At 43.9% G+C, this 24483-nt stretch overlaps 3 protein-coding genes across 9 annotated transcripts; 2 read left to right on the top strand and 1 right to left on the bottom strand.

The window, feature by feature from the left end:
- Positions 1 to 1568: 1568 nt before the first annotated feature.
- Positions 1569 to 3035, top strand: LOC108047169. The gene is made up of 2 exons (XM_017127267.2): positions 1569 to 1919; positions 2297 to 3035. Exons 1-2 carry the CDS (start codon positions 1679 to 1681, stop codon positions 2737 to 2739), a joined length of 684 nt encoding a protein of 227 aa, XP_016982756.1. The 5' UTR covers positions 1569 to 1678; the 3' UTR covers positions 2740 to 3035.
- An 876-nt stretch (positions 3036 to 3911) lies between these two features.
- Positions 3912 to 22945, top strand: LOC108041402 (protein unc-79 homolog). Of its 7 annotated transcripts, none has more exons than XM_044457424.1 (27): positions 3912 to 4016; positions 4209 to 4317; positions 4389 to 4508; positions 4753 to 4914; positions 4980 to 5150; positions 5213 to 5488; positions 5980 to 6678; positions 6734 to 7396; positions 7448 to 7719; positions 7786 to 7887; positions 7940 to 8084; positions 8895 to 8951; positions 9750 to 9829; positions 10251 to 10313; positions 11533 to 11829; positions 12341 to 12489; positions 12549 to 13282; positions 13831 to 13908; positions 15914 to 16181; positions 16238 to 16883; positions 16951 to 17025; positions 17083 to 18300; positions 18359 to 18537; positions 20791 to 20945; positions 21010 to 21728; positions 21807 to 21985; positions 22047 to 22945. In XM_044457424.1, the coding sequence occupies exons 2-27, from the start codon at positions 4263 to 4265 to the stop codon at positions 22864 to 22866; spliced, it is 8382 nt and encodes a 2793-aa protein (XP_044313359.1). In that variant the 5' UTR covers positions 3912 to 4016; positions 4209 to 4262; the 3' UTR covers positions 22867 to 22945. The 7 variants fall into 7 exon arrangements, with proteins under 7 accessions (XP_044313359.1, XP_044313355.1, XP_044313360.1 ...); XM_044457420.1 differs by having other exon boundaries at positions 13831 to 14616; XM_044457425.1 differs by lacking the exon at positions 8895 to 8951.
- On the bottom strand, positions 22882 to 24268 carry LOC108041403. Its single transcript, XM_017119325.1, has 3 exons — positions 24084 to 24268; positions 23305 to 24025; positions 22882 to 23250 (listed from the first exon to the last, which is right to left on the bottom strand). Exons 1-3 carry the CDS (start codon positions 24227 to 24229, stop codon positions 23002 to 23004), a joined length of 1116 nt encoding a protein of 371 aa, XP_016974814.1. The 5' UTR covers positions 24230 to 24268; the 3' UTR covers positions 22882 to 23001.
- Between the last annotated feature and the right edge of the window lie 215 nt (positions 24269 to 24483).

Raw genomic sequence — 24483 nt, 5'->3', positions numbered from 1 at the left:
GCCATTGTTTCCACCGCACCATCGCACCACCGCATCACCGCACCACCTCATCATCTGAGCGGTGGTGTTGCTGCTGCGTAAGCCTGCAGGGGGTGTTTATGCTGTTTGTTGTTTGCCGTTTCGCAACTGTGTGTTGGCAATGAATTGGCTGCAAACAACATTTCCGTTTTGGCCATTATACGGCGCCCACTCCACAAATGGGCGAGCATTATAGCCGGAGGAGATGGAGATGACTCCCCGTTGCCGCTGACATTTTCACACTTCTCGGCGGTGTGGGTGGTGGAGCAGCTGTTGGCTGGCAAAAGGATTGCCCTTGCATTATCCTTGTTCATTTCCCTTATGGTTTTATTGTGGATGATTTATTGATGTCTCATTGTTGTCGGCGCGGTGGGGTTTTTTTATCAACTTTTTTTGGGTGGTTGGACATAAATTAAGGGGGTTAAGAGCTATCACTTTAAGGGGTCTGAAGTTAAAAATCAAATAAATTAAATATCATGCAACATACAAGTGTTATGGTAAATTCTTGTTTTCAAAGTAAGTCTGCAACGAATTTGGCTTCTCCACAACAACTTAAACCGTAGTCATTTATATCAAAAATTACTAAAAACTGTATTCACTTAATTTAATTTTCCTTAAAAATGTTGTATGGAATACACGTGATTTATAATTTATTAATTTGTATTTTATGGTATTCAAATTGATACGATATTGCATATCTGTTTTTCAGAATTTCAACACCTTCGCCAGACAAAAGCACAAGGCATACGCTCCGCATGCTGCAACTGCTGCAGCAATTGTCCATTGTTTTGGGTATCCTGGCAACCAGCAACACATAACTACATAAATTAACGGACTTCGGTGCCCAATGGCAGGAAGAGGGGAAAAACGGGGAATCGGAGCAGAGCTGGAGGGATGGCGCAGTGTCGACAGCAGGAATCGCCACCAGTTCTTCAATTGATTTTCGAAAGCACTTTGTTGGTGGGCCGAACTCAGGAACGGAACACTGCAGCAGTAACCGGACAACAGACAGCGGACATCGGACATCGAACATTTGAAACAATGGGGCAGCAGAATAACAAGGGGTATTGTGTGCACATATTGAATGAATTGCCTCTGACTTTTATTTCAGTTTTTATTTTCTGGGGCTGCAGGCTTCGGCTTGGCTTTGTCCTGGCCAAGGAATCAGTTCGATTGCGGGGAGAAAACGAAATCAAAGTCGTATCAATTGAAACCTGTTTCGATGTCGTTGTTAACACATGTTAACTGAGCGTCGCCAAATTGCCACAGTAAATACATAAGATACATAGAAACAAAAAAACAAGACCAAACGAGTAATGCTTTAATAGGAGAAGAACAATTTTCGTGTTATAATCATTTTGATTTGTTGAAATTATTTAATTTAATTTTTTTTTATTAATAATTATCTTTTAAAAAAGAGATTTGTAAATCGTATTGGAAGCATACTAGTATTTGGTTATAATTGGCCAAGATTTGATCAAATCAGCTGGATAAATTCCTAATCGAAAATGTCAACTAGTAGGCTCTGAATTTTCCAGCATTTTGCGTAAAGCCCTTTGTTCAACCACACCAGGCATATCAATCATATATTTCGTATACAAACGAGTCATATTTAAACTGAAAAAAATACTTTAAATTCCAGTGGACATAGTGGACGAACATGTCCAATCTGCAAGATATTCCGCTGGCCGACCCCGAAGGTCTGCCAGTGGCCGGCTCCGATGTGACCCCCACACCCAAGTCCAATTCGTTGAAGCGCTTCTTCAAAATCAGCAAGAAGCCCCAGATGCGTGATCAAGTGGAGGACGTGAGCGAGTCCTCCTCCTCCGAGGACCCCAAGGAGCTGGGCAAGTCCAACACGATAAGCCGTTTCTTCACCCGCTTGACGGGAGCCAATAAGGGTAAGCGACTCTTTTTTTAGGGATATTCATTGTGAACATCTTAAATTCACAAATCAGAAATGTCAAATTCATTTCGATTAATACCGATAAGATTTTATTCAAAAATATGCAACGCAATGAAGGCCACATTTCAGACCCTATAAAGTATGTACATATATTCTTCACCATGGGAGTTGATCTAGTCATGTGCGTCTGTCTGTTTCCACTCATGAAAAATTGTAAAAAGACATTTCTGTTGCAGGTAGTATATAATTCAGAACGAGCCGGATAAGCCTACTATTATAATATATTATTATAATTTAAATTGACAATTAGTTCTAGTAATTAAAGGAATTGCAAAGGTTTTATTTTTAATTACTAAAAACTTATTTTCACAGATGGTCAGGAACAATCTAGCTCGATACCCGACCCCGTGGAGCAGGAGAGACCACTACCTAATGCGAAACCCACTATTAAGACATCAATTTCGTCCTACTGGAAGATTCTGTTCCATCGCCAGAAGGCCCAACGCCAAAATTTGGGCTTCGGACCGGAAAAGAACGCGGTGAACGATCCGGAAGAGGTGCACGAGATGCAGCCGGTGCACCAGGAGTCTGAACCCGAATTTCAATCGAATGCCCAGGTAGAGGAGCAGCCCGCCATCGAAGAGTACAGTACGGATCCGGAGCCTCCAGAGCCATTGCCCAAGAAAAGCGTTACCAACAAGCCGTGCGGGAAGGAAATTCTCAGTGCATTAGAAGACGGTCAGCTTTCAACCGTGGAGCGCGAGGATGAGGAATCTGTTCAGCCGGCGCCACCTTTTGTCAATCAATTCAACTAGGATATTTTCGGAAACCACATAGTATTTCTCCAGACCTCTAGGCCATTGCTCATCAATCAATTGCGTTTCTCGCCCTTAACTACACAATACATTCCATAAATTACAAAGGATTCAAGATATTCCCCCTACTACTTAACTATAAAACATTTCCGCTTTAATACCAGAAATTATAATTGCAAGCTTGCCACACAATAAACACATACACACTATAAACCCTCTGTATTCTGGCGACATATCATCCTAGTCAGTAAACCCATCCGTTTTTTGGCGTCGATGGTTCACAAAGTTCAGTTAAATCGGTTGTTAAAATGGGTATTCTGGGGTTTCGGTTTCCCAAACGAGTTTCGTGTTTTGGATTGCAAACATTAGGGTTAAAAGGTGCCGCCTAAGCCAGACAAAGTGGTGGACAACCCCTAGATTTTTTCGAGGTTTTCCATTTCGCAGGAAGCCTTAAAGTGAGACACCCCCAAAACTTGGCTAAGTTCTGTAATGAGTATTTAATTGTTGGAAGGTGTGGTTTTAAAAGAAAATTATCCCCCTATTTATAAAAGATTTATTTAGTTCTTACATTACATTTTAGTGAATATTGGTAAATTACCTAACCGTAATGAATTTAGAAGTGTTTCTTTTTTGTGTATTAATAATAAAAAGTATTTTACGTTTGGGTATGGGCACACAAATGTCTACATTAAACCGTGAAAAATCTCCAATAGATACCGGTTGCATATTAAGGATAAACAGCTGAGGATTGTTTACAAACATTGAGCACAATCTGCGCAAACTCCCAACCCGGCTAGAAATAGTAAATATTTACAGCGGCTAGACCAAAACAAACACTTGTTGGAAAACGGCCGGTAAGTGCGGAAAATGTGAGATAAACACGCGATATGCGCATGTCCTACTTCGGAACAGCTGTTTCCCGGGGCTGCTGTCGAGGGTGGGTGGTAAAAGTGGGTCAAGTACCCACCCCTCAACTTTAATTTACACAAATTCCTTTACATTCATACTAAATAATACTTAAAAACTTGTCTTATTTATTTACTAAACATATTCAAAGTGTATCTTACCTAAAACCGCTTTTAAATATTGTTTATACGTAGCAATCGGAGGAGAATTTAAGCCAAGGGGGTCGTCGGACATCCAACAGATAGCTGAATTCTTTCGCAGATACACACCATAAACTCAGTTTAGTTATAGAGATTTTTCTTCGTGGACGTAGCTTGCTGTTAAACCCGTAAAAAATTGCAAATCTATTGAAAAAACTAACCAATTTCGAGGTAAGTTTATTAAAATATATTCCTAAGTTCCTAAAGCATCTGTGGTATATGAAAATTCAGTACTATCTTTGAATTTTGGTATCATTTCAAGTACTTTTGCTAACAGTAGCATCTTAGGGGGGTTGCGTTACGTAATGCAGGGTGTGGACCGTTAAATATTTTTTACAAAACAGCTATTTTTCTTAATTATAGAATGCGAAGTCCCTCGGCAGCAGCTTCGGCAATGCGAAGGATTTGTCTGATATAATGACTGGCAGCTTTAAGGTGCAACTCATCAACATGGGCACTCGCGCTGCCGCCTGTAAGTTGTCCCCAGAAGTCTCAACTTTCCCGAGTGCTCAAGTGCCTTTTTTTCCGTTAACATGCTTACAGTTCAGGCAAAACTGAGAGCCCTTCATGAATACCACGTACGTCTATTGCACAACGTCTTACCTGCGCCCTCTGGCGTCGATATTGCCAACAATATCAAATACTTTTCTCAAACTCTACTAAGTAAGTAAAGATAACCAATGGATTTTGTTAATCATTGTATATCATAATCCATTCTTCATTTTTAAAAACTATTTCTTTCAGCAAGCTTACAAAGTATTACTATATTATCAAATGAACCTCTTTTCATAAACATGTTTTATTTAAAATTTAAAAAAATGTATTAAGATTTTTTTTTGCTGAACAGCTTGTAGATTATGGTATTCATTTTTAAATAGGACTGATAATAAAACAATTTAATTTACAGCTGTCCTTAAAGATGTGCGTACATCGCCGCACGAGCTTATCCGCGATCCCCTTGAAGATCCCACTCGTATGTCTGCCTATCCCAATCTTGAATATGGCAACCTCTACAATGCTCTTACTATGCTCATCGATGTGGCACCTTGCATCCAGTATGGACAAATCGGTAAGATACTTTAATAGAGACCGAGCGCTATCCTATATTGATAAGAGTTTCCCATTTCTTTTCAGTTTTCGGAAAAGCCCTATTGCAGTGCCTAAGCTGCATCCTACCCTTTCTCGACAAAGATCTTATCGATAACCTACCCTATCTGGTCAGCTCTACTATATCTGTTCTACCGCCAGCGTTGCACCAGGACATTGTCAACGCTCTATGCTACTATATCTTGCCTTTTACTATAAGTGAGTAACAGTTAATGTTCCAGGATACTGTTCCTTGATAATCTATATGTTTGAATATACAGCCCGTCGCAGCTCCGATGAGCAGGAATGCCAGGCCTGTCAGTCAGTGTCCTCCGTCATCATGATGGTGCTGCAGTACTCCAACAATCCTGCTCACCACTGCCAGCTGCTGGAGTGCCTGATGACCCTCAAACACAATGTGGTCAAGGACATCCTTTGCGTGGTGGCCTACGGCACCGCTGTCTCCCGAACCTCGGCTGCCAAGCTGCTCTTCTACTACTGGCCAGCCTTCAACGCCAATCTCTTTGATCGCAAAGTATTGCTCTCCAAACTAACCAGTGAGTTAAGGATTGTTTGTAGACTATAATAACCAATATCCTAAGGAATATGGGTAAACTGGAAATTCAAGCCCATTCGAAAATAGCTGCATACAGAATTATACATTTGGATATTACTTTTCTGCTACAAATGACCTCTTGTAATAACTTTATAGTAGGTAGTTGGGAATGCTTAAATATTAAATTAGAATATATATATTTTAATTTTGTTTAATAAATATTTCTTAAAATATTTAAAAGTTATTACAAAACTTAATAAGAAATAGTTCACAATATGATTAACTGTTTTAAATTGTAAGGATATGTACATCCAAGTCTTCTGGCTAATTATTTCTTACTGAATACTACTAATATAGCTTTATGATCCTGAACATTTTAAATGAACATCAACTAATTATTTCATAGAAAAATGCGGTGAAAATAAATTAATAAGTGGTAAATGATTTTCATTAAACTAAGTCCTAATAATATTCATTTCTCACCCCGAATAGATGATCTGGTGCCCTTCACTTGTCAGCGGGAGCATTGTCCGAACTCCGGAAACGCGGAGGCTGCCAAGGTGTGCTACGACCACAGCATCAGCATCGCCTACGCCCCCGACTGTCCGCCGCCCCTGTACCTGTGCATCGAGTGCGCCAACGAGATCCACCGAGAGCACGGCAGCCTAGAGTTCGGCGACATCCTGCATCCCATGCAGCAGGTGTCGATGGTCTGCGAGAACAAGAACTGCCGCTCCAACGAGAAGGCGGCCTTCTCCATTTGCTTCTCCACGGAGTGTGCCAGCTTCAATGGCAACCACCCGATCCGCTACTGCAGCCAGTGCCACAGCAACAGGCACAATTCCCGGCGAGGAGGCGACCACGTGGTGCACCGGAGTCTGCAGCCCGCCTGGCAGATGGACCCCGAGATGCAGATGCACATGGTCGAGTCGGTGGTGAGCCTGCTGCGAGAGGCCAAGCCGCTGAACTTCGAGCCCGGCAAGGAGTCCTTGTCGTCCGAGTCCAAGAAGAACGGCTCCCCGCTCACGGCCGACAACATTTCGCTGGAGGAGCGCCAGCGGTTGGGCCGCTACGGCATCTGGTTGCTGGTGGGCCGCTGTACGCCCACCGCGGACACTCCTGTCGAGGTGCTGGGCAGGATCCTGAGCATGCTCTTTCACTGGTTCCACGTCACCGCCTACTCCTACGATGGTGACTAAAGATCATGCATTAAATTATCTCTAAAAACTAACCAATTTTCTTTTAGCTGCTGGACAAGTGGAGAGCACCATTGAAAAGCTAAAAGTGGAGCATGTTTGCGACTGGCTGAAGGACATCTGCCGCATCCACTACAACGTCTTCATCTCCTGCCTGCTGCCCCATCCCCCCGAGTATGCCCGCGTCGGTGGCCACTGGGAAACCTTGGCCTCGCGAACCAGCCACTTGAAGGAGGGTCTGCAGAGGCTGATCTGCCTGGTGCCGTACGAGGTGATCACCTCCGAGATCTGGGACTATGTGATGCCCCACTGGATGGAGGCCATCACCAACGACGTGGCCGAGAAGGAGCTCAACGAGCTGAAGATTGTGCTCAGCAAGATCCTCGATCCGGAAATGTCTCCGCTGGGCTTTGATGCCAAGACCATGTACAACTTTGTGGCCATTCGGTTCGAAAAGACGACGGCCAAGGTGCAGCAGCAGGCCCTCCACTGGCTGCAGATCCTCACCAAGCTGGAGATCCTCATTCCGCTGGTGCAGTTATTCGCCATGTTTGGCGACGGCGTTCGCATTATGAAATATGGCATCCAGCACGAGCTGATGCGCGAGAAGGATGCCCAATCCCAATCCCTGGCCAAGGCTCCCAAGACGCCGTGTAAAGAGAGCAAGGAGACCAAGGCGGACATGGCCAATCCACCCAGGCGCAGTTCCATTTGTAAGTATTTTCTAGACAGCTTGTTAAGTAAAGTATTTAAATGTGCGACAGCTCCTGTCGTCGAGGACGACTCGGGCAACACGTCCGCCATCTCGGATGATGAGGCTCCCACCAATCGTCACACGGAGTTCTCAACGGATGCCGAGCACAACCTCACCTGTTGCATCCTCATGCTGGACATCCTGCTGAAGCAAATGGAACTGCAGGATGTGGAGCAGCACATGGGCATCCACACGAGCGTTTGCGAAAATGTCTCCAGACTGATCAAGTGCATGGTAACCGCTGCCCGAGTGGGACTCAGCAGTCATGTCTGCGCCTTAAAGGTGATGTCTGCCACCAGTCTTATTTTATAAATTTATATTTTCAAGCCCCATGCACTTTTTTAACAGGTGGCAGAATGTGCCTATTGCGAAGCTTCGATCATGTGGCATCAGTTAGCCACCAAGTTGGTCCAGTTTATGGCCCCCCTGAATCCTGTTCGTCCACCAGATGTGGGTCACCCTCTTCACTTTAAGCCTTTCCTTCTAATGAACACAATTCCAGATTCCCATCGAGGACATAATTGAAGAGGAGAAGTCTTCCCGCAAGTCTCCACCCGAATCCGACAAGGAAAAGACCCGTGATCGAGATGTTTCCCTATCTATGGCTCCATTACCAATTCCCCTTGGACCCCTAGGCGGATTTGCAGGTACGCCCCAGACTTTCCAGCCAATTTTGATTTATTTCAAGCCCTCCTTACGAACCCCGGTTGTAACATAAGCCGTCTATAAAGACCCGCCCCGATTTCTTCCCTAAAAACCACCCAAAACCCAACCACTTATAAATAAACTAACCACCGTAACAGTAAAGCAGTGAAACGTCACCAAAAAGTAGCTAAATGTAGACAGTACTTGAGCCTGGACTATATAAAATATATTAAATTTTGCGGGCGAATGGTATGGAATGGCGACTCGCCCGTCGAGCGTCCCTATAAACAAACCTACTTTAGCCTAAAAACCCACGTTAAAGCGCAAACCGAACCTTGTTACAACCTACAAACCTAGAAACCTGCACTGCTATGCCTTGTAAACTACTTACTTGACCCAACTAAACAATTCCTCAGACTAAATCAAACAATCTCAGAAGTATGAATTAACTACCATCTAAACGATCATTCGTGAATAACATACCGTCATCCCGATCACCTGTACTTATCTTTTTCACCCATTACTATTTGTCTATCTTGCTATCTCTCTCTACATAAATATGTATATCTGTTTCTCTCTCTCTATCTCTAACATATTCTACTGCGCGTCTGCCTGTACAAAAAATAACATAACTAACGCTGTATCTCTCTCGCTCGATCGCACCTTATTCCGCGTGTACGAAACTGTCTGTCTCTCTCTCACACTCGAAAACTTCTCGTCTATGCCCAAAAAAATCTACAAACTAATATCAACTCATGAAAAACTGCAAAACTAATACCAAACTAAATTTAAAATCTATCAATCATTATTAGATATCTTTAAGCTAGATCAATTCTTTTCAGACGATGGAAAAATTATTATAATGGCAGGTGATGCACCACAAGCAAATTTTTCATTCGTTAAACAAAAAAAAAATACCAATTACAAATTTACATTACATTATGAAGCATTTGTTGAAACATTTCGTTACTCAACTCAAACAAACCAAAACAACCAAATCTTTTATTAACCACACGACACGAACAACAGAAAAAGACAACAATAGTTTCGCTCGATCACTCTAACAATCTTTGTCTCCACAAACACACTCCACACACCACTCTCTATCTCTGTTTAGCATTACTAGAGTATATGATTTAGCATAACCAAGCTTTTATATCTAGTTGACCTATGTAGATTGACCGCCCCTAGTGAGTTCAGTTCCGTTTTGTTAGAGATCGATTTTCTTTCGGTTCGGCATAGTCCTACCCCAGACACCGAATTACGAATTTTAGTCTTACACTACAACCACACTCTTATTAGAGGAACCACACTCTTATTATCGATCTATGTATGATTTCTCGGTAGGCAGATCGAGTGCCTAGTTTAAATCTTTCCATTGGACTTAAAACTTTGAACCGGATAATCCAAAGTTTTACTCGCGTAGTACCCGATTGGCAGTAATGTAAACAACTTGTTCAAAATCCTGCATGAGATACTTTCAGTGAAATTCCTGTTTTCTACCTATCCGTATGACACTTATAGGATTTCTATATGTATGCATGATTGATTTGTGAATGCCAATCAGTTGTATGTTGACCACTAAGCAAACTTCATTTTTAGCTGTACTCGCCTTCCAAATTGGCCAGATCCGATACTAATCCCATTGTATAATTCTCTTTGAAAAGGTCCTGTGCCAGTCGCTGTTCCCCAACCAGAACCCCACTCTGTGGGCGGAGTGCTCGTCCACATGCCCCACGTTTGTTCCGTATGTATTTCGATCATAAGCAATCCAACCCGTACAAATTATGTTCTTAAGTTGTCACTCTTTTATTGACGACCATACTCGAATTTTAAAGTTCTTTACACAATACAAAAAAAAAAAAAAAACAAATAATTAACTCAAAATATTATGCGTTGACTGTAGGTATATTGAAACACCCCATATAAACATAAATATTTTATATATTTGCTATAAATATTCAAATTAATTAATTACAGCAACACAGCAATACTAAGTTGAAGTGAGCATTCGAGTTGTTTATTTTAATCCACACATAATCTATATTTGGTTTACTTTTGATTTCCTTAACACAAATTCCAATTCAATTTTTTTCTTTCGAAAATTGAAATCGATAATTGTCCAACGATTATACAAATGTTTTTATTTCTTCGTATATTTTTTATAGAATAACGAAAATGGGCATTCAGTTGATAGTAATGAATTGAGAAAAGTTCACGCCACAGACGAGGTACTTTGTGCATTCTTAAAAAAAAACCAAACAAAAGACAAACAACTCAACCAACAAAAGCTATACAACTTTGTTTCGAATTTAAGTTCTATCATTTGCCCAATTATAATACCCTCCTACGATTCGATAATTGTATAATTCGATTTTCAATATCTATAGTTTTTTATGTCAAGTCAAAAAACGTACCCTCCATGTTAAGTGTAAATAAATGTACAGAGTGTTTTTTCTTCTATTGGTTAAGTATTATTTTTTTTTAAAAGTATCCATTTGTTATTCTGACTTTATTTATAAATACTGCGGTCCTAGCGGAATTTTTTTTAGCACTATAGAAATGTTTATTAGTTAGCCCTAGAGACATTTTAGATGACAACTAGGTTCAAGAAATTATATAAATTTGCTTAAATAAGCAAAACATTTTTTATTTATTTTCAAAGTTTATAAGTCTTTATATAATTCTACTGCTAATATCCAAGGATTAGGCTGACAGACATCACTCACATCTGGAAAAATATTTTCTTTTAGAGAAAATACGCAAGGATCTTTTTTTACTTTTTTACAATTCAATAGCATTTCAATCCGAATACTAGATTATTTTTAAATCTTTTCTATTACTAGTTTTTTAATCATTTTATTCAACTACTGTGTCTCAAAGTATCTTGTATGTGTGTGAAAATAAATTACAAATTATCGTAAATCGAACAAAAATTCGAAAACACGAGTTTTATAAATGTACATTTTATTTAAGTCAATCTCGATTTTACTTACCTTATTAAACATGTAAATATTGCGTTCAATGCTAATTTTATTCCCATAACAGATACTTCTTTTAATTTATGGATCATTGTTGACGAGCATGTTCAATGTACAGCACTTTCTCAGTTAATTGCCTCACCCAAACACCAATTTATAAATAATTAAGAGTAATGTTATTATAATCACAGCAATGCACAGAAAATGTAACAAATTTATGCAATTTTACGTGTGTTATGTACCGTTTTTGATGTAAATTACTTTGTTACTTAAACGAATCTTAAGACGGATATGTGAGTGTAAACGAAATGTCAAAGCTCCCCGAACATTGCATTTGTCTACATGTGTTATCTCAGGAATGTAACAATACCGTACACAACATGTATAACCACGTGTATATACGATGTAAACCTGTGCGATCCCGCGGCATTATCCCCTTCGCTAATCCCGCCCCCCTTGTCTCATGCAGATCATGACGGCGACGGTAGAAACAGTTTCAGAACAGCTTGACCTGGCCTCCATCCTGCCCACAGACCGGGCCATAGCCCGTGCTTCCTCCGATGCCGACGTCGGCAGTGCCTCGGTCATGGGTGAGAACGGTGCCAATGGTGGAGCAGCCTGTGGCGGCGGCGAGAACGGAAGCGGATCCGAGGAAGATGAGGAGGAGGAGGACAGCGACGACTTCTGGCACACCTCCGTGGGCAAGTTCAAGTTCACCCTGGACACGCTGCCCCAGCCACTGCAGTACATACATCAGCTGCTAACGGTAGGAGATGTCATCATAGTATATTATAAAACATTTCTTTCTTAATAAACAGGACACTCCAAAACTTCAAAAATATTTCAGAAGATCCGTTAAAAACTGTTTATTAACACGCTAATATTCTTACTTATCAATTCGGACATTCTTATCCCCAAACTTCAGTAACAGTTGTCGATTCCAAATATCTTCTTAAAGCGATTCGAACTATTTAACTAGAATAATGATTAATATTGATTAATAATGAATAATTAACAACACCCTGCTTTGAACCTTAATAACAGATCTCAATAACCCTTAACAACCAATTAATATAGAAATCCATCCTTGCCATTTAAAAGTATTAAAAAAATTAGGGGACATCTTGAAGTATACCATTTAACTCCTGCAACTGCAGTATGATCACAAGATCACATTCATGTATACGTAAAGTTCAATTTGTATTCTTGCATTTGTTAGGTCTTGTGTGTTACCAGACTAGTGTTATTACTCACATACCTCTCTTGTTTCCCCAAAGGAAATACCCACCATCAAGAAGCCGGAGATTCTCTACTATGTTCTGCAGTGCCTGAACACGATGGCTCTCCATGGCGATGCCTTGGCCAAGGCGGCAAGGGAGCAGCGTGGCTTCTTCATCTGGTGCCAGGAGAACCTGCTCATCAAGAAGTAAGTGGAGATGACTCAATGCATTCCCCTAAGTGACCCACCAAAATATCCCTTTCCAGTCTGTGGGAGCTATGCAACGCGGAGCACTCTCACATCTGCCAGGTGGGCGTGCCGCTGCTGCTGCACTGCATCACTCTGCCGCTCGGATCGGACGTCTTCTGGCGGGTGGTGCAGGAGGCTTTCCACGACGCGGACTGGCGCGTCCGCTTCACGGCAGTGGAGCGAGTCACCGTGATTACCCGCTTCATGGACTCGACCCCCCTGCGCTCCGAGGTGGGTCTGCAGACGGCGCTGGCCACCGCCTTCTGCCACCTGATCGCCAGCATGGACGACATCAATGTGTACGTGGCGCAGCGGGCGACCCTCTACATAGGGACCATCCATGACACGGCAATTCGGTCGCTGCTCTTCTGCCTGGAGTCACAGTTCGATCTGTTCATCGTGGACCGGCCGGTGGTGCTGCAGTCGGTCTACCAGTTGCACAACTCCCTTTCCGACCGCAAGATGCTCGGCTGGGAGTTCTTCCTCAACCGCTTCGACACGCTCTTCGTGGAGGCGCAGATCAACTTGGAGAAGTGCGGCGACATTTCGTACCTGCGGGATCTGAGGAACTCGGATAACGGCAGCGAAGCCCTCTCGGCCAAGATCCAGAAGGCCCGGGAGGCCCTCAGCCAGTCGGACACCAGTGGCAGCATGGCCAAGACGCTGAGCGCCTCCTTCGGCACCAAGTGGCCCTACAAGCGAACCATGTCCGCTCCAGCCAGCATGGCCCCTCGACAGGACAGCAAGTTTGGTGAGTGCACAAGGGCTTCTTAGAAAAATATTTTTTGCAAAATAAAAACCATTTCTTTTATTTTTATAACAACATAAAATGGTATGTTCGTTTACCAAATTCTTGATTAATGGTGTAATTGCTTATTAGTTTATTAATCATACGCAACGTTAGCCCTCATATATTTAGAGGTATTTTAACTTACCGGGTCCCAATTGTCATTTAGTAGGTCCTTGTCAGAGTTAAACTTTGATTAAATAATAAATAAATAAAATAGTAAATTGTATAGTGCAGTCTAAAATACGTTTTATACGTTTATATTACTCATACGCAGCGTTGGATATTTTAATATATTTTGCCTGCAGCCATAATAATTTAATATAATAAATACGATTGTTTTTAGAAACAAGCATTTTAAATACACCTTGAAATATTAAAACGAAAAATGGTATTCGTTAAAAATAAAAATGTACCATTTTTAGATCAAATTATGATTTTAGGAAATTCTTTTATTTCCCCTTTTTAAGAGATCCTGCTAATAATATTTTCCGTTTTCACTTCCTTTTCAGTGCCCGAGAAGGAGAAGATCTACAGCCGCCAGGTCTCGGCGCCAATACTCAAACGGAAGACCTCGCGCTTCGGACTGGGTCAGTTCCTGGGCAGTAGTAGTGGGGGGGCTTCTAGCAGCAGCCAGTCGGTGAATCCAGCAGCAGCGGCAGCGGGCTCCACTCGACCCAAACCGCCGCCCTGTCCCATCCACCAGCCGGCGCACACGGCCTTTCCCTATCACACCCACCACCACCATCCACATGCCCACCACCAGTACCCTCATCCACACCCTCACCCCCATCCACACCATCATCCGCATCACCATGCCGGTAGTGTTGCACACGTAGCCACCAACGCCAGCACATCCGCCGGCCTAGTCTCGACGCACAGCCAGAGCCACCAGTACCTGGTGCACTGTGTGCCCGTGCCCCCCAGTCACCACAGTCCGATGCCCACGCTGCAGGAGGCGGAGACGCTGTTGCGGTCGCAGGCAGCCGCCGATGCCGCCGCAGCGAGCGGATCAGTTAGCGGATCGCTGGGCCAAGCCGGCCAGGAAGCGCCGGCCGGATCGGGAGCTGCAGCTGGAGGCATCGCGGGGAATCCGAATCCCCATCACTCCTTCCACTCCCACTTCCAAAAGCATCCGTCGGCACCCAATCTGCTGCCCACGCAGCCGGCCATCGTGCCGGCCCCCAGTCCCAGCCCCTCGAACTTGGCCTTCCCCCTGCACTGCACCTGCGATGCCGCACCCCATCCGCATCCTCAGGTCTCGGGTGCGACGGCCACCGGCAGCGCGGCGAACCCAGGTAGGTGCTAGAGCATGTGTGTTCCTCTGTGTGCCAGTTTGTTCTGTGATTCCCCTCCCTCGGTGGCGTCTGATGATCGGTGTTCTAGCAAAATGCCTACACCACTCACAAGGATTCGGAGTTAGTTATAGGTTTCCAAGCAAAGTAAAAACTCATTAATTTGAGTTAGTTTTCATATTATTTGCAGTCAAATCTCGGAAGTTCGATCTCACCTAAAAAGGTATATTTTGTTTCCGTCATCTACTATATATTATTATTTTTATGGTCGCAACGATTAAGTTTCTCCAGAAATTTTTTAAATTCAGTTGCTTAGAATTCGGTAACACTTCTAAAATTTATTAATTATCACCTTACTTCAAACAACCATCCTCGTGAGTGGGGTATCCAATTTTCGGTGTTGCTTTGGCTTGGTCAGTGTGTAAACACCATTCGCATTATCATTCAGATCAACCAAGACCGGAGAAATTTATGTTTTTAGATCTAGAAAAAATAATTTTGAACGGATTTTATTTTATTATAGTATGTATTTTATTTACTTAATGGAAATAATATTAATAAATTGCTTAGTTTTTATAAATAAATTATCTAATAGGGTATACTATTTTAAATTTTATAAATATTTAAAAACTCATATATAAGTTTTAACTACTTTTTGTATCAGTTTTCAAATATATATTTTATTTGGTTTATTACATTTATTAGTTTGAAAATGTATTTTAGAATGCTTGATGAAAGTCACAAAGTTCTTTTAGAAATACACATCCTAAAACATGCATGTACAAACACACCTACAGCATCCCCATTTACTCGTACCATCAATCCATCGATCTAACAGCATTTCACTTTTCTATATGAGTGTATTATCCAGCTGAGATATCTAGTTGTGTGTGTAACTCTGCTTTTCATAACTATTGTCGTTTTAAGTGTGTTCCCCCTTCGAACTGGTATGTATGCTCAACATTTCTATCGCGGACCACTCTACAAAAGAAGACTCTATTTCTATCTCCTATATCTCTTTCTATCTGTTTTTGTATATCCCTCGACAAATTTTAATTGAATTCTAATTGGCGTTTACTCAACAGAGACATTTCTGTATATTATACAAGATTAAAACAAAATTTTAAATCTACATAAACGAAAATCAATCTAATTGTGAAATTGGCATGTGGCTGTGACCCAAAAAAAAACAAAAAAAAATCTTAAAGATATTGGTGTTTTTTCCCCATTCCCCTCCAAGCAGATGTATGTTTCAATGACATTCTTAATTATTAAGTCTTTATTTTCTCTGAATTGATAGATGGCCACATCCACTCTTTGGGAGGCTTGAACGATGATAACCTCATTGGGTTGCTCTCAAGGATTACGGAACTGGAGGAGTCCGATCGGGAGACCATTCACCTGCTGGTCTTCATGCTGATGCAGTTTATGTCCCGCACGGATCAGGCATATCCGTCTGAGGAGAAACCGATGACCAAGACCCAGAATATTGTGCTGAAGCACCTTTTCCTACTGCTCGGCCACAACCAGATCGACAAAACCTTCCATACTACTCCGGAATCGCTAAGGTAATTGGTGATCATGTTGTTTAACCTTCGTAATTATTTCCCCATATTTTTCTTAGGGTTTCTGCCGTGTTCAATGCATTCCTGGCCAACCTTCCACAGGTTCTGGACCAGAACCACTTGATTGGCGGCCTCATCCTGCCCTCGGTTATGCAGATCATTCTCTATGCCCCGAATCCGACGAGCACCTCGGGCGAATCATACCAGAACCTAGTCTTCAACTATTCCCTGTGGCACCTGGAGCAGTATCCACGTCGCAACTGGCTCTTCACCTTGCTGGTGGTGCTCTACAAGTACTCGTACACCACACCGCCACTCAGTGGATATGTCATCGCGGGCATCCGCTTGATCATGAACAGCCTGCGGGGTCACTTCCACCAATGCCGACGCATTCCGACCACCACTATCCTGGACATCCAGGGCGTGGGTGGCGCCGCTCGATCCCGTGACGTCAGCCAGCCCTCTCTGGGCACCGATCCGGACGATAAGGAGGCCAGTCCACCGGCCAGCCCAATGTTTCCCTCGGAGGGAACCAGTGCCGCCTCCAAAAGCAAGGGTCAAAATGTGGCGTTCACCCCGAAGCTTCAGCATGCGTTCCGGAAGTACAACGATTCTAGCCTGGACGCGGATGAGACGGAGTCGGAACTGGTGGCAATTCCGGAGAGCGACCTCTCGGACAGCACTTTGCACGGCAGCAGTGCTCCGGTATGCTTTAAATCTATGTCAAGATTTAATATTATCTTATTTAAATCCCAAAATATATATTTTACAGGGATCATTTGATGATACCATACATTTCGAGGACGTAATGCCCCGCAATCGTCGAACCCTTGAATACACCGAAGAGGTAAAACCAAGGATTATACTTTGCTTTTCCAAATCTAAATAAAAAAACATATTTTAGAAATCCACAAAATCCCACAAGTCAATGATCACCACCAAGGTTGGCGATACTTACACCACCAAGATTAAGGCCACCACCACCAGTGAGACTTTGGTGACCACCCACACGAGGCACAGCCTGCAGGAGGGCGTCCGCATGATTGTTACCCCGCTGGTGGGTGCGGAAACCACAGAGACCGCCATTGTAAGTCCACCAGTGGATGTCCATCGAGCGGTGACCGTGCGCAACAAGTCGCTGGAGAATGCCGCCGCCTCGACCTCGAAAATGTTTGCCGCCATTGCCACTAATCACCTGAAGGCACTGGGTGCCCTGCAAGATTTTCCAGCTGCAGCGGAAAGGAAAGCTGGATCCAGCAGCGGAAGTGGCAGTCGATCGGCCAACGGCAATGGCAGTGGAGGAAGTGCTCCTGCCGCTATGCAGGCATCATCCTCTGCGGGTGCCAGTAAGCCCATTGGACGCCACAAGACGATTGTTGAGTGCAGTGCCGGAAACTCGAGCTCCTCGGCGGATGACTCGCGTCAAAAGAAGTCCCAAGCTAAAGCCCTCAAGCGCACGGATAAGAACTATGGTTCGCCGGAGTCGCCGCTGTCCAAGATGAGCGTGATGCCCAATCCCAGGGACGAGGTGGACGAGGGTATGCAAAGCCTGCCGCCGCCTAAGAGCATTGCTGCATTGGAGATTCCCACTCCGGAGCGACTGCTGCCTATTGGAACGCAGGACACGGTGGCCACGCTGGTGGAGCGGGTGAGAGATGGCCTCAACCTCCCGGACATTAGTCACCTCAAGCAGGACAGCCTGGATGTTTCGGAGAGCACGAAGGACGATGTGACACCCAGCAGCAGGACCAACTCTCCTCGTCGTCTTATAAAGCAGGTGGCATTGGAATCTCCCCCGAATCCAAATGCTCAGCTTCCATCGCAGCCCTCGGTAGATCTGCACACCTCCATCCTCAAGAATGTCCAGCAGGAGCTCAAGCAAAATGCCGGAGCATCTGGCGGTGGCCTGACCTCCAGTAATAGTATCAAGCGTCCTCGCCAGAAACTGGCTCCTTTTAATGTGGACAGCAATGCCATTCCGGACATCCGATCTCGGTTTGCGGGATCCTGGCCACCACCTCCTTTCCAACCCGTGGATCCCGAGCCCGATGATGATGATGAGGTTGGAGCTGAGGCCTCCAATGGACATGGAACTCAGTCTACCGCTCATGCTCCCCGTGGGGTAAGTTCTAAAAGATTGTATGCCAGGTATTCAGTATTTTAAATATTTAAAACTACAGAGTTCCCGTCGTGTGGGCGACTACACCATCGTGGAGCGCTGTTCCGACTGCGGTGCCCACATTGAGGAATACACGGATGAGGAGATTGGCATCTTTATAGTGATCCTAGGCACCTTTATTCACCGTGAGCCCGCCATGGCAGCTCCGTTTTTGCCAGAGATTCTTACCATGACATCGCGGTAAGTGGATTTATCGAAAATATACAGTGTTGGGACAGGTACCAGATTTTCCTACCAAGATAATAAATATGGTAAAAGGAGCACCGTTTTGAAAGTATCTAATTAAGTTTAAAAGTCCCACTTTAACAGAAAGCTCTCTTCTTTTGGATCTTCTTCGTATTAAGCCTGTTTATTCGCCAGGGCCCGATGGTATTCCTGGGTGCGTGCTTAGGTATTGCGCTAAGGCCCTGTGCAAACCTCTTCACAAGTTGTTTACCTTATCTCTAGAAACCTCCCAATTCCCAAATATTTGGAAGGAATCATTTGTTATTCCTCTTCTCAAAAAAGGTAACAAGTTAGAAGCCAGTAACTACAGAGGTATTTCTAAGTTGTCAGCTATTCCTAAGCTTTTTGAAAAAATTATTACTCCTCATTTGCAGCACCTTTGCAGATCAATCATTTCTCCGTGTCAACACGGATTTATAAAACGTAGATCCACAATCACAAACCTTCTAGAGCTCACTTCATTTGTGATAAAAGGCTTCAATAGTAGTTTTCAAACAGATGTCATTTACACTGACTTTAGTAAAGCATTTGACTCTGTAAATCACTTACTTCTCATTCAAAAACTTGACCTTTTAGGTTTTCCAGTTGATCTGCTTAAATGGATTTCAAGTTATCTAAATGGCAGGTCACAAAGGGTCCTTTTTAAAAATTCAATTTCTGAAATTCTCCGTGTTACCTCCGGTGTCCCACAAGGGAGCCATCTGGGTCCGTTACTTTTTACATTATTTATTAACGATCTTCCATCAATTATAAGTCATTCTCGCGTACTTATGTACGCAGATGATGTTAAGTTGTGCCTGCAGTATAAGGACATTTCCTGCCATTTAGACTTGCAATCCGATCTAGATAATTTTTAAAACTGGTGCCGAGTTACTTTACTAAATTTAAACGGTTCCAAGTGCAAGCTGATGACTTTTTATCGGGCCAATCCGATATACGCGACTTACACGTAAAGTGGCAGCTCTTTGGATAGAATAACTCTTGTAAACGCTCTTGGCGTCCTCTTGGACCCTAAACTAAAATTTTCTAATCACATTTCGTCCATGGTTAATAAAGCCAGAGGAGTGCTTGGATTTATTAAAAGGTGGTCAAAAGAATTCGATGATCCTTATTTGACTAAAACTTTATTTATTTCGCTAGTCCGTCCGATTCTGGAGTATGGGTCTCCCGTCTGGAGTCCACAATACGGAATACATATTGGTCGTATTGAATCTGTACAAAAAAACTTCCTTCTTTTTGCTTTACGGCGCCTAAACTGGGATGCAAACCTTATCTTACCTTCTTATTCTAGTAGACTTCTTTTGATTAATTAACCATCCCTAGCCAACCGTAGAACGATGCTTGGTACTATCTTTATTTATAACCTTATACATGGTGATATTGACTGCCCCGACTTGTTAAGTCGGCTAAACTTTTCTGTGCCAAGTAGATTAACTAGAAATTATTTTCCCCTAATTTTAAATCATTTTAGATCTAACTATGCCTTGCATGTGCCTTTCAGAGTATTATGTTCTGACTATAATAGACTTTTTCCTGTAATATCAAATCTTGACTCTCTGCCGCTCCTAAAACGATTGATACTTGCTTCATTGGCACAAGATTGATCTAACTATTACTTTTTTCCCCGGACCTTTACCTTTATTTTCCTATCTCGCGTCTATCTTATCGCGAATCGTGCCGTACGATACACGGCTGCGCCCCTCGGTCGGTTGGGCGGGTAAGTGGGCCGTGGGACTCCGCGCGAAAAAAAAAAAAAAAAAATAAACAATTTTTGTAAACATTTTGTATCTATGTATATTGAGTCGCTTCTGAACTAAAATAATTTTAATTTTATTTCCATGTCTTAAAGCTTATTTGGGTGGTATTTAACAGACATTATTTCTGATTATACAAATACTTAAACCAAAACCGATAAAAAAAACTATCATATTATATTTAATAAGCCTGTCTTGAAGTGGAACTATTCTTTTTTATACTCTATAGGGAAGATAATAGAAAAAATAAGCAGTAAAGTAAAATTAAATTTGTATTACCTATGAAAATACCCAGCTCAGTTTTAAGAGAAGCCTATAAAGATTAATAAATGGTAGCAAATAATTTGTTAACCTAGGTAAGGTAATAAGTACTACAAAATAGAGTCTTGATAAATACCTAGATACTCCCCAACACTGAAAATATTCTTCCAGGCTAATTTTCTCTCCATTTCAGCATCTGTTTGAGCAGCACCCACGCGTGGCAGGGCGAGAATGGTCCACCCTTGGCCTGCAGTGCCCAGGCGGTGGCCCTTCAGTTCTTCCGCTGCGTGCTTCACCAGTTGGCCCCCAATGGAATCTTCCTGCAAGTGTTCCAGACCCAAATGAAAAGTATGTAATGACTAATGTCTTATAAAAAATGATTTTTCTAATATGTCCCGCTTTCTCCACCCAGTGAAAATCCGTCACAACCACTTCCGAAGCATCGCCAAGGCACTACAAGATTTCCAGGATCTGAATGCCACCAGTCCCATTTACATGGTCTGCGATTCACTGACCTCCAAGAAGGCACTGCCTGTTGAACAGCTGCCCGTGATCTTCCGCAACATGGCCGAGTACTTGAATCTCCAGTGCGTTCCAGCGGAGGCAGGCGTGGGATTGGCCGTCTGGTCACAGGCGATGCAGGCCATGGAGTCGCTCCTGCGCCAAGTGATCGTCGTCATGCCCAGTCTGAGCAATGCAGAGTACATGCTGGACATCATAGCGGCCACTTTGAGACTCAACTGCGTTCCAAAAACACTGCTCGATCCTTACTCCAAGATCATGGCCTATTGTGTGCAGCATACGAATCTGGAATACCAAACGCTCTACGAACTGTGCACCCTGAACATTCGCTCCTTCAACAAGGATCGGGATAAGAACCTACTTTGTCGCCAGATGATCTTTGAGTTCGTCCAGGCCCTGAAGTTTAAGTCGAATATTCCCGACCACAATCTACTCACAATCATCGGATTTGTGCTGCTCGATGCTGGCGGAACTCTTCCCCCAGGAGCTGCTCCTGGATTGCCCGATGCGGCTCCCATGATGACCACCAATTCAGCGGACTGTTTGAGGCAGTATATCAACGATGTTATTGACTTTCTGGCCGATTTTCACACGCTCAGCAAGATCAAGGTATCAAATCTGATGCGAGTCCTTTTTTTATATTGAGAGGTTTTATCAAGTCTTTAAATTAAAATTTTATCTTTACAGAACTTCAAAAACGGCCAGACGAGCAATGGGCTGGGCGAAGACACCTTGGGCGGAGTCCTCAAGGGAGCGGTGGCCCAATACCTGGCCCTGGAGATGTCGCGTGGCAATTCAAGGGACAACAAGGCGGTTTCTCGCTATCTGCCCTGGCTAAACAATGCTCCATCTTCCCTTCAGCAAGGGTAAGTACCAGATTGGGAGAAAAACCTCTTAAAACTTATTGAAATTAAAATCCCTTCTCAGACCCAAGGAGTTCACCGAATGCGTGGGTCACATGCGCCTGCTGTCTTGGTTGTTGCTCGGCTCCCTCACTCACATGGCTCTGATGCAGCGTCGCCAGGAGACGCACAGTATTCCAACGCCCCTGCCCCCGCAGACTGGACAGGGCGCTGGTCCAACGGCCAGTGTACACTACCAGCATCAAGGAGTGACCTACTCGCAGCCGGTGCCGCAGGAAGCCTCCTGCCACATCGCCGATCATATTCAGGTGATATTTGCCGGATTCGCGGAGCAGTCAAAGACCTCGGTACTGCACATGTCCTCGCTGTTCCACGCGTTCACCCTCTGTCAGCTGTGGACGGTCTATCTGGAGCAGATGGCTCACAACACCAACAGCAATGCGGAGGGCAGCACGTTGGGCGTGCTCTTTGAGTTCTGGGCAAAGGTGACGCCCTGCATCCTGCAATTGGTGTCCCACGCCAAGCCAACAGTCAACAAGGATCAGCCGCAGACCCCCTTGGACTTCCAGACGCAGAGCGCCAACTCCAAGCTGTCCGAGATGGTCAACTTGCACTTCCTTAGTCTGTTGGAGGCGCTGAAGGACACCAATTCCACGGTGCTGGGCAAGCTGCTGCCCATGTGGAGTCCCGTTCTCTCCTCGCAGACGCAACTGTCGGACACGCTGCACGTCCGGTTGCAGAATGTGAGGGACTATGCACCCGACTACGAGGAGCAGCAGACCTTCAAGTCGGAGGCTCTTCTCAAGTGGCTGCAGCGCCTGCAGTTCAAGATGGGCCAAATCGAGTTACAGGCCTCCACGGCCACTCAGTTCTATTCTATCTAAATATCACACACATAGTGAGTTATATATGCAGTCTTATTTAGTAATTGTTGCCTACACGAATAAATAGTTCACAATGTTAGTTTGTTGTAAAAGGACGAGCAGGAATGGGATTCTATCACACGCTCTGCTCACAGGTTACTCGAAAACTGTGTAGTGAATGCCACTGGTGGCTACCCCTCTGTCTTGAATTGAGGGGTCGAGCACTTCATTCGCCTCGCTGGCTTTTTGCCTGCCTTCGATGAGAAAATTGGCTTGGGGATCGCGATAGTTGCGGAAGGATGCCTTGGTTTTCAGGACAGATTCCTCGGGCAGGATAACTCCTGCTGCCAGCCTGGACTCTTTATGCCTGGCCAGCCGCTGCTCAGCCTGCTGAATGCGCATCTCCTATGAATAAATTTGATTAAACAGGAACTTTTTTAGGCCAAACATAGGCACTACCTTAACTCTTTGCATGTAATCCATTTGCAGGGTGGCTGACTCCGCCAGCGGCACCAGCTGCACTTCCTTGTGCTGAATGAGGGGCGGGGTGGCCGCTGTTATTTCCCAGTGCTTGCCCTTTTTGCGCACTCGCTCCTTGTCGGGATCGTGGACATTTGACCTTGTGGTGCGGAATGGCATAAACTTTTCCCTGGTAGTGGCATTCACGTTCGTTTCCGTCTTGTCTATGAGGTAGAGGGAATGCTGGTCGGGCGGTTGCTCCTTAGTCAGCTTGGCGGCCACTTGACTGGCGTCTATCTCAATAATCTCGGCAGGCAAGGAACTGGTGTCACTCTGTCCTGCCAAAGCGGAATCTGGAGAGTCAGCAGGCTTTTTAAAGTCCTCGATATCCGCCAGATCCTCGGCCGTGATGAGACTCACTGTCGGTGGAATCACCTTAACCTTCTTCTCGTGCATCGTTCCTTGGGCTATAATCCTTAAGGGATCCATCTCCACCTCATCATCGCTGTCCAGAATGTCGTCCACATGGGCGCCTTCGTCCGTGGTTCTACCATTCCACTCCAGATTATTGAGAGCGATCTTTCCCTTTGCCACAATATTGAGACCGCTCAGCATTCGAGTCGCTTCTTCCACTTCATCGCGACGTTTGATCTCGTCCAGCAGTTTGTCGTAGGACTCCTGGAGGCGCTTTCCCTTGTCTGGCAACTGTACGAGTCTCTTTCTGGAGCGGGAAATCAAAAAATAAGTTGGAACTCTACAGGTCGACACCAAAAACTCACTTAAAGGAGAGAAAGTGCGACTGCCTGTCCTTAATCTCTAACAGCTGGACATAAGACAAGGTCTTTAAGTCCTTGCTGTGCTGTTCCTTCAACTGACTGGTGCCCGGGATTCGACTTAGCGGAGCAGCAATCACATTTTCGTCCATTTTCGCAATTTCGTTTATTTTGGTTTGGATGTTAGTGTGACCGAGCCTTTGGCTACGTGAAAATACTTAATATTGTCAATGAAACGAGGGTTTCGTTAATCCGCAGGGTGTCTATCGATATAGAGAAATAGGCGCGTTAATTTTAAAAGAGTACTCTGCTTATTTCTATCTATATTTAAAATTATTGTATTTTACTTCTTTGATTTTTGGTATGGTTGATGATAGCGCACTTAAGATATAAAGCATTGAAGCAA

The sequence above is a fragment of the Drosophila rhopaloa genome, unplaced genomic scaffold, assembly GCF_018152115.1.
Source record: "Drosophila rhopaloa isolate 14029-0021.01 unplaced genomic scaffold, ASM1815211v1 contig_155, whole genome shotgun sequence".
NCBI lineage: Eukaryota > Metazoa > Arthropoda > Insecta > Diptera > Drosophilidae > Drosophila > Drosophila rhopaloa.
Note: the sequence above shows the minus strand (reverse complement) of the source record. Positions and strands in the feature narration are given on the sequence as shown.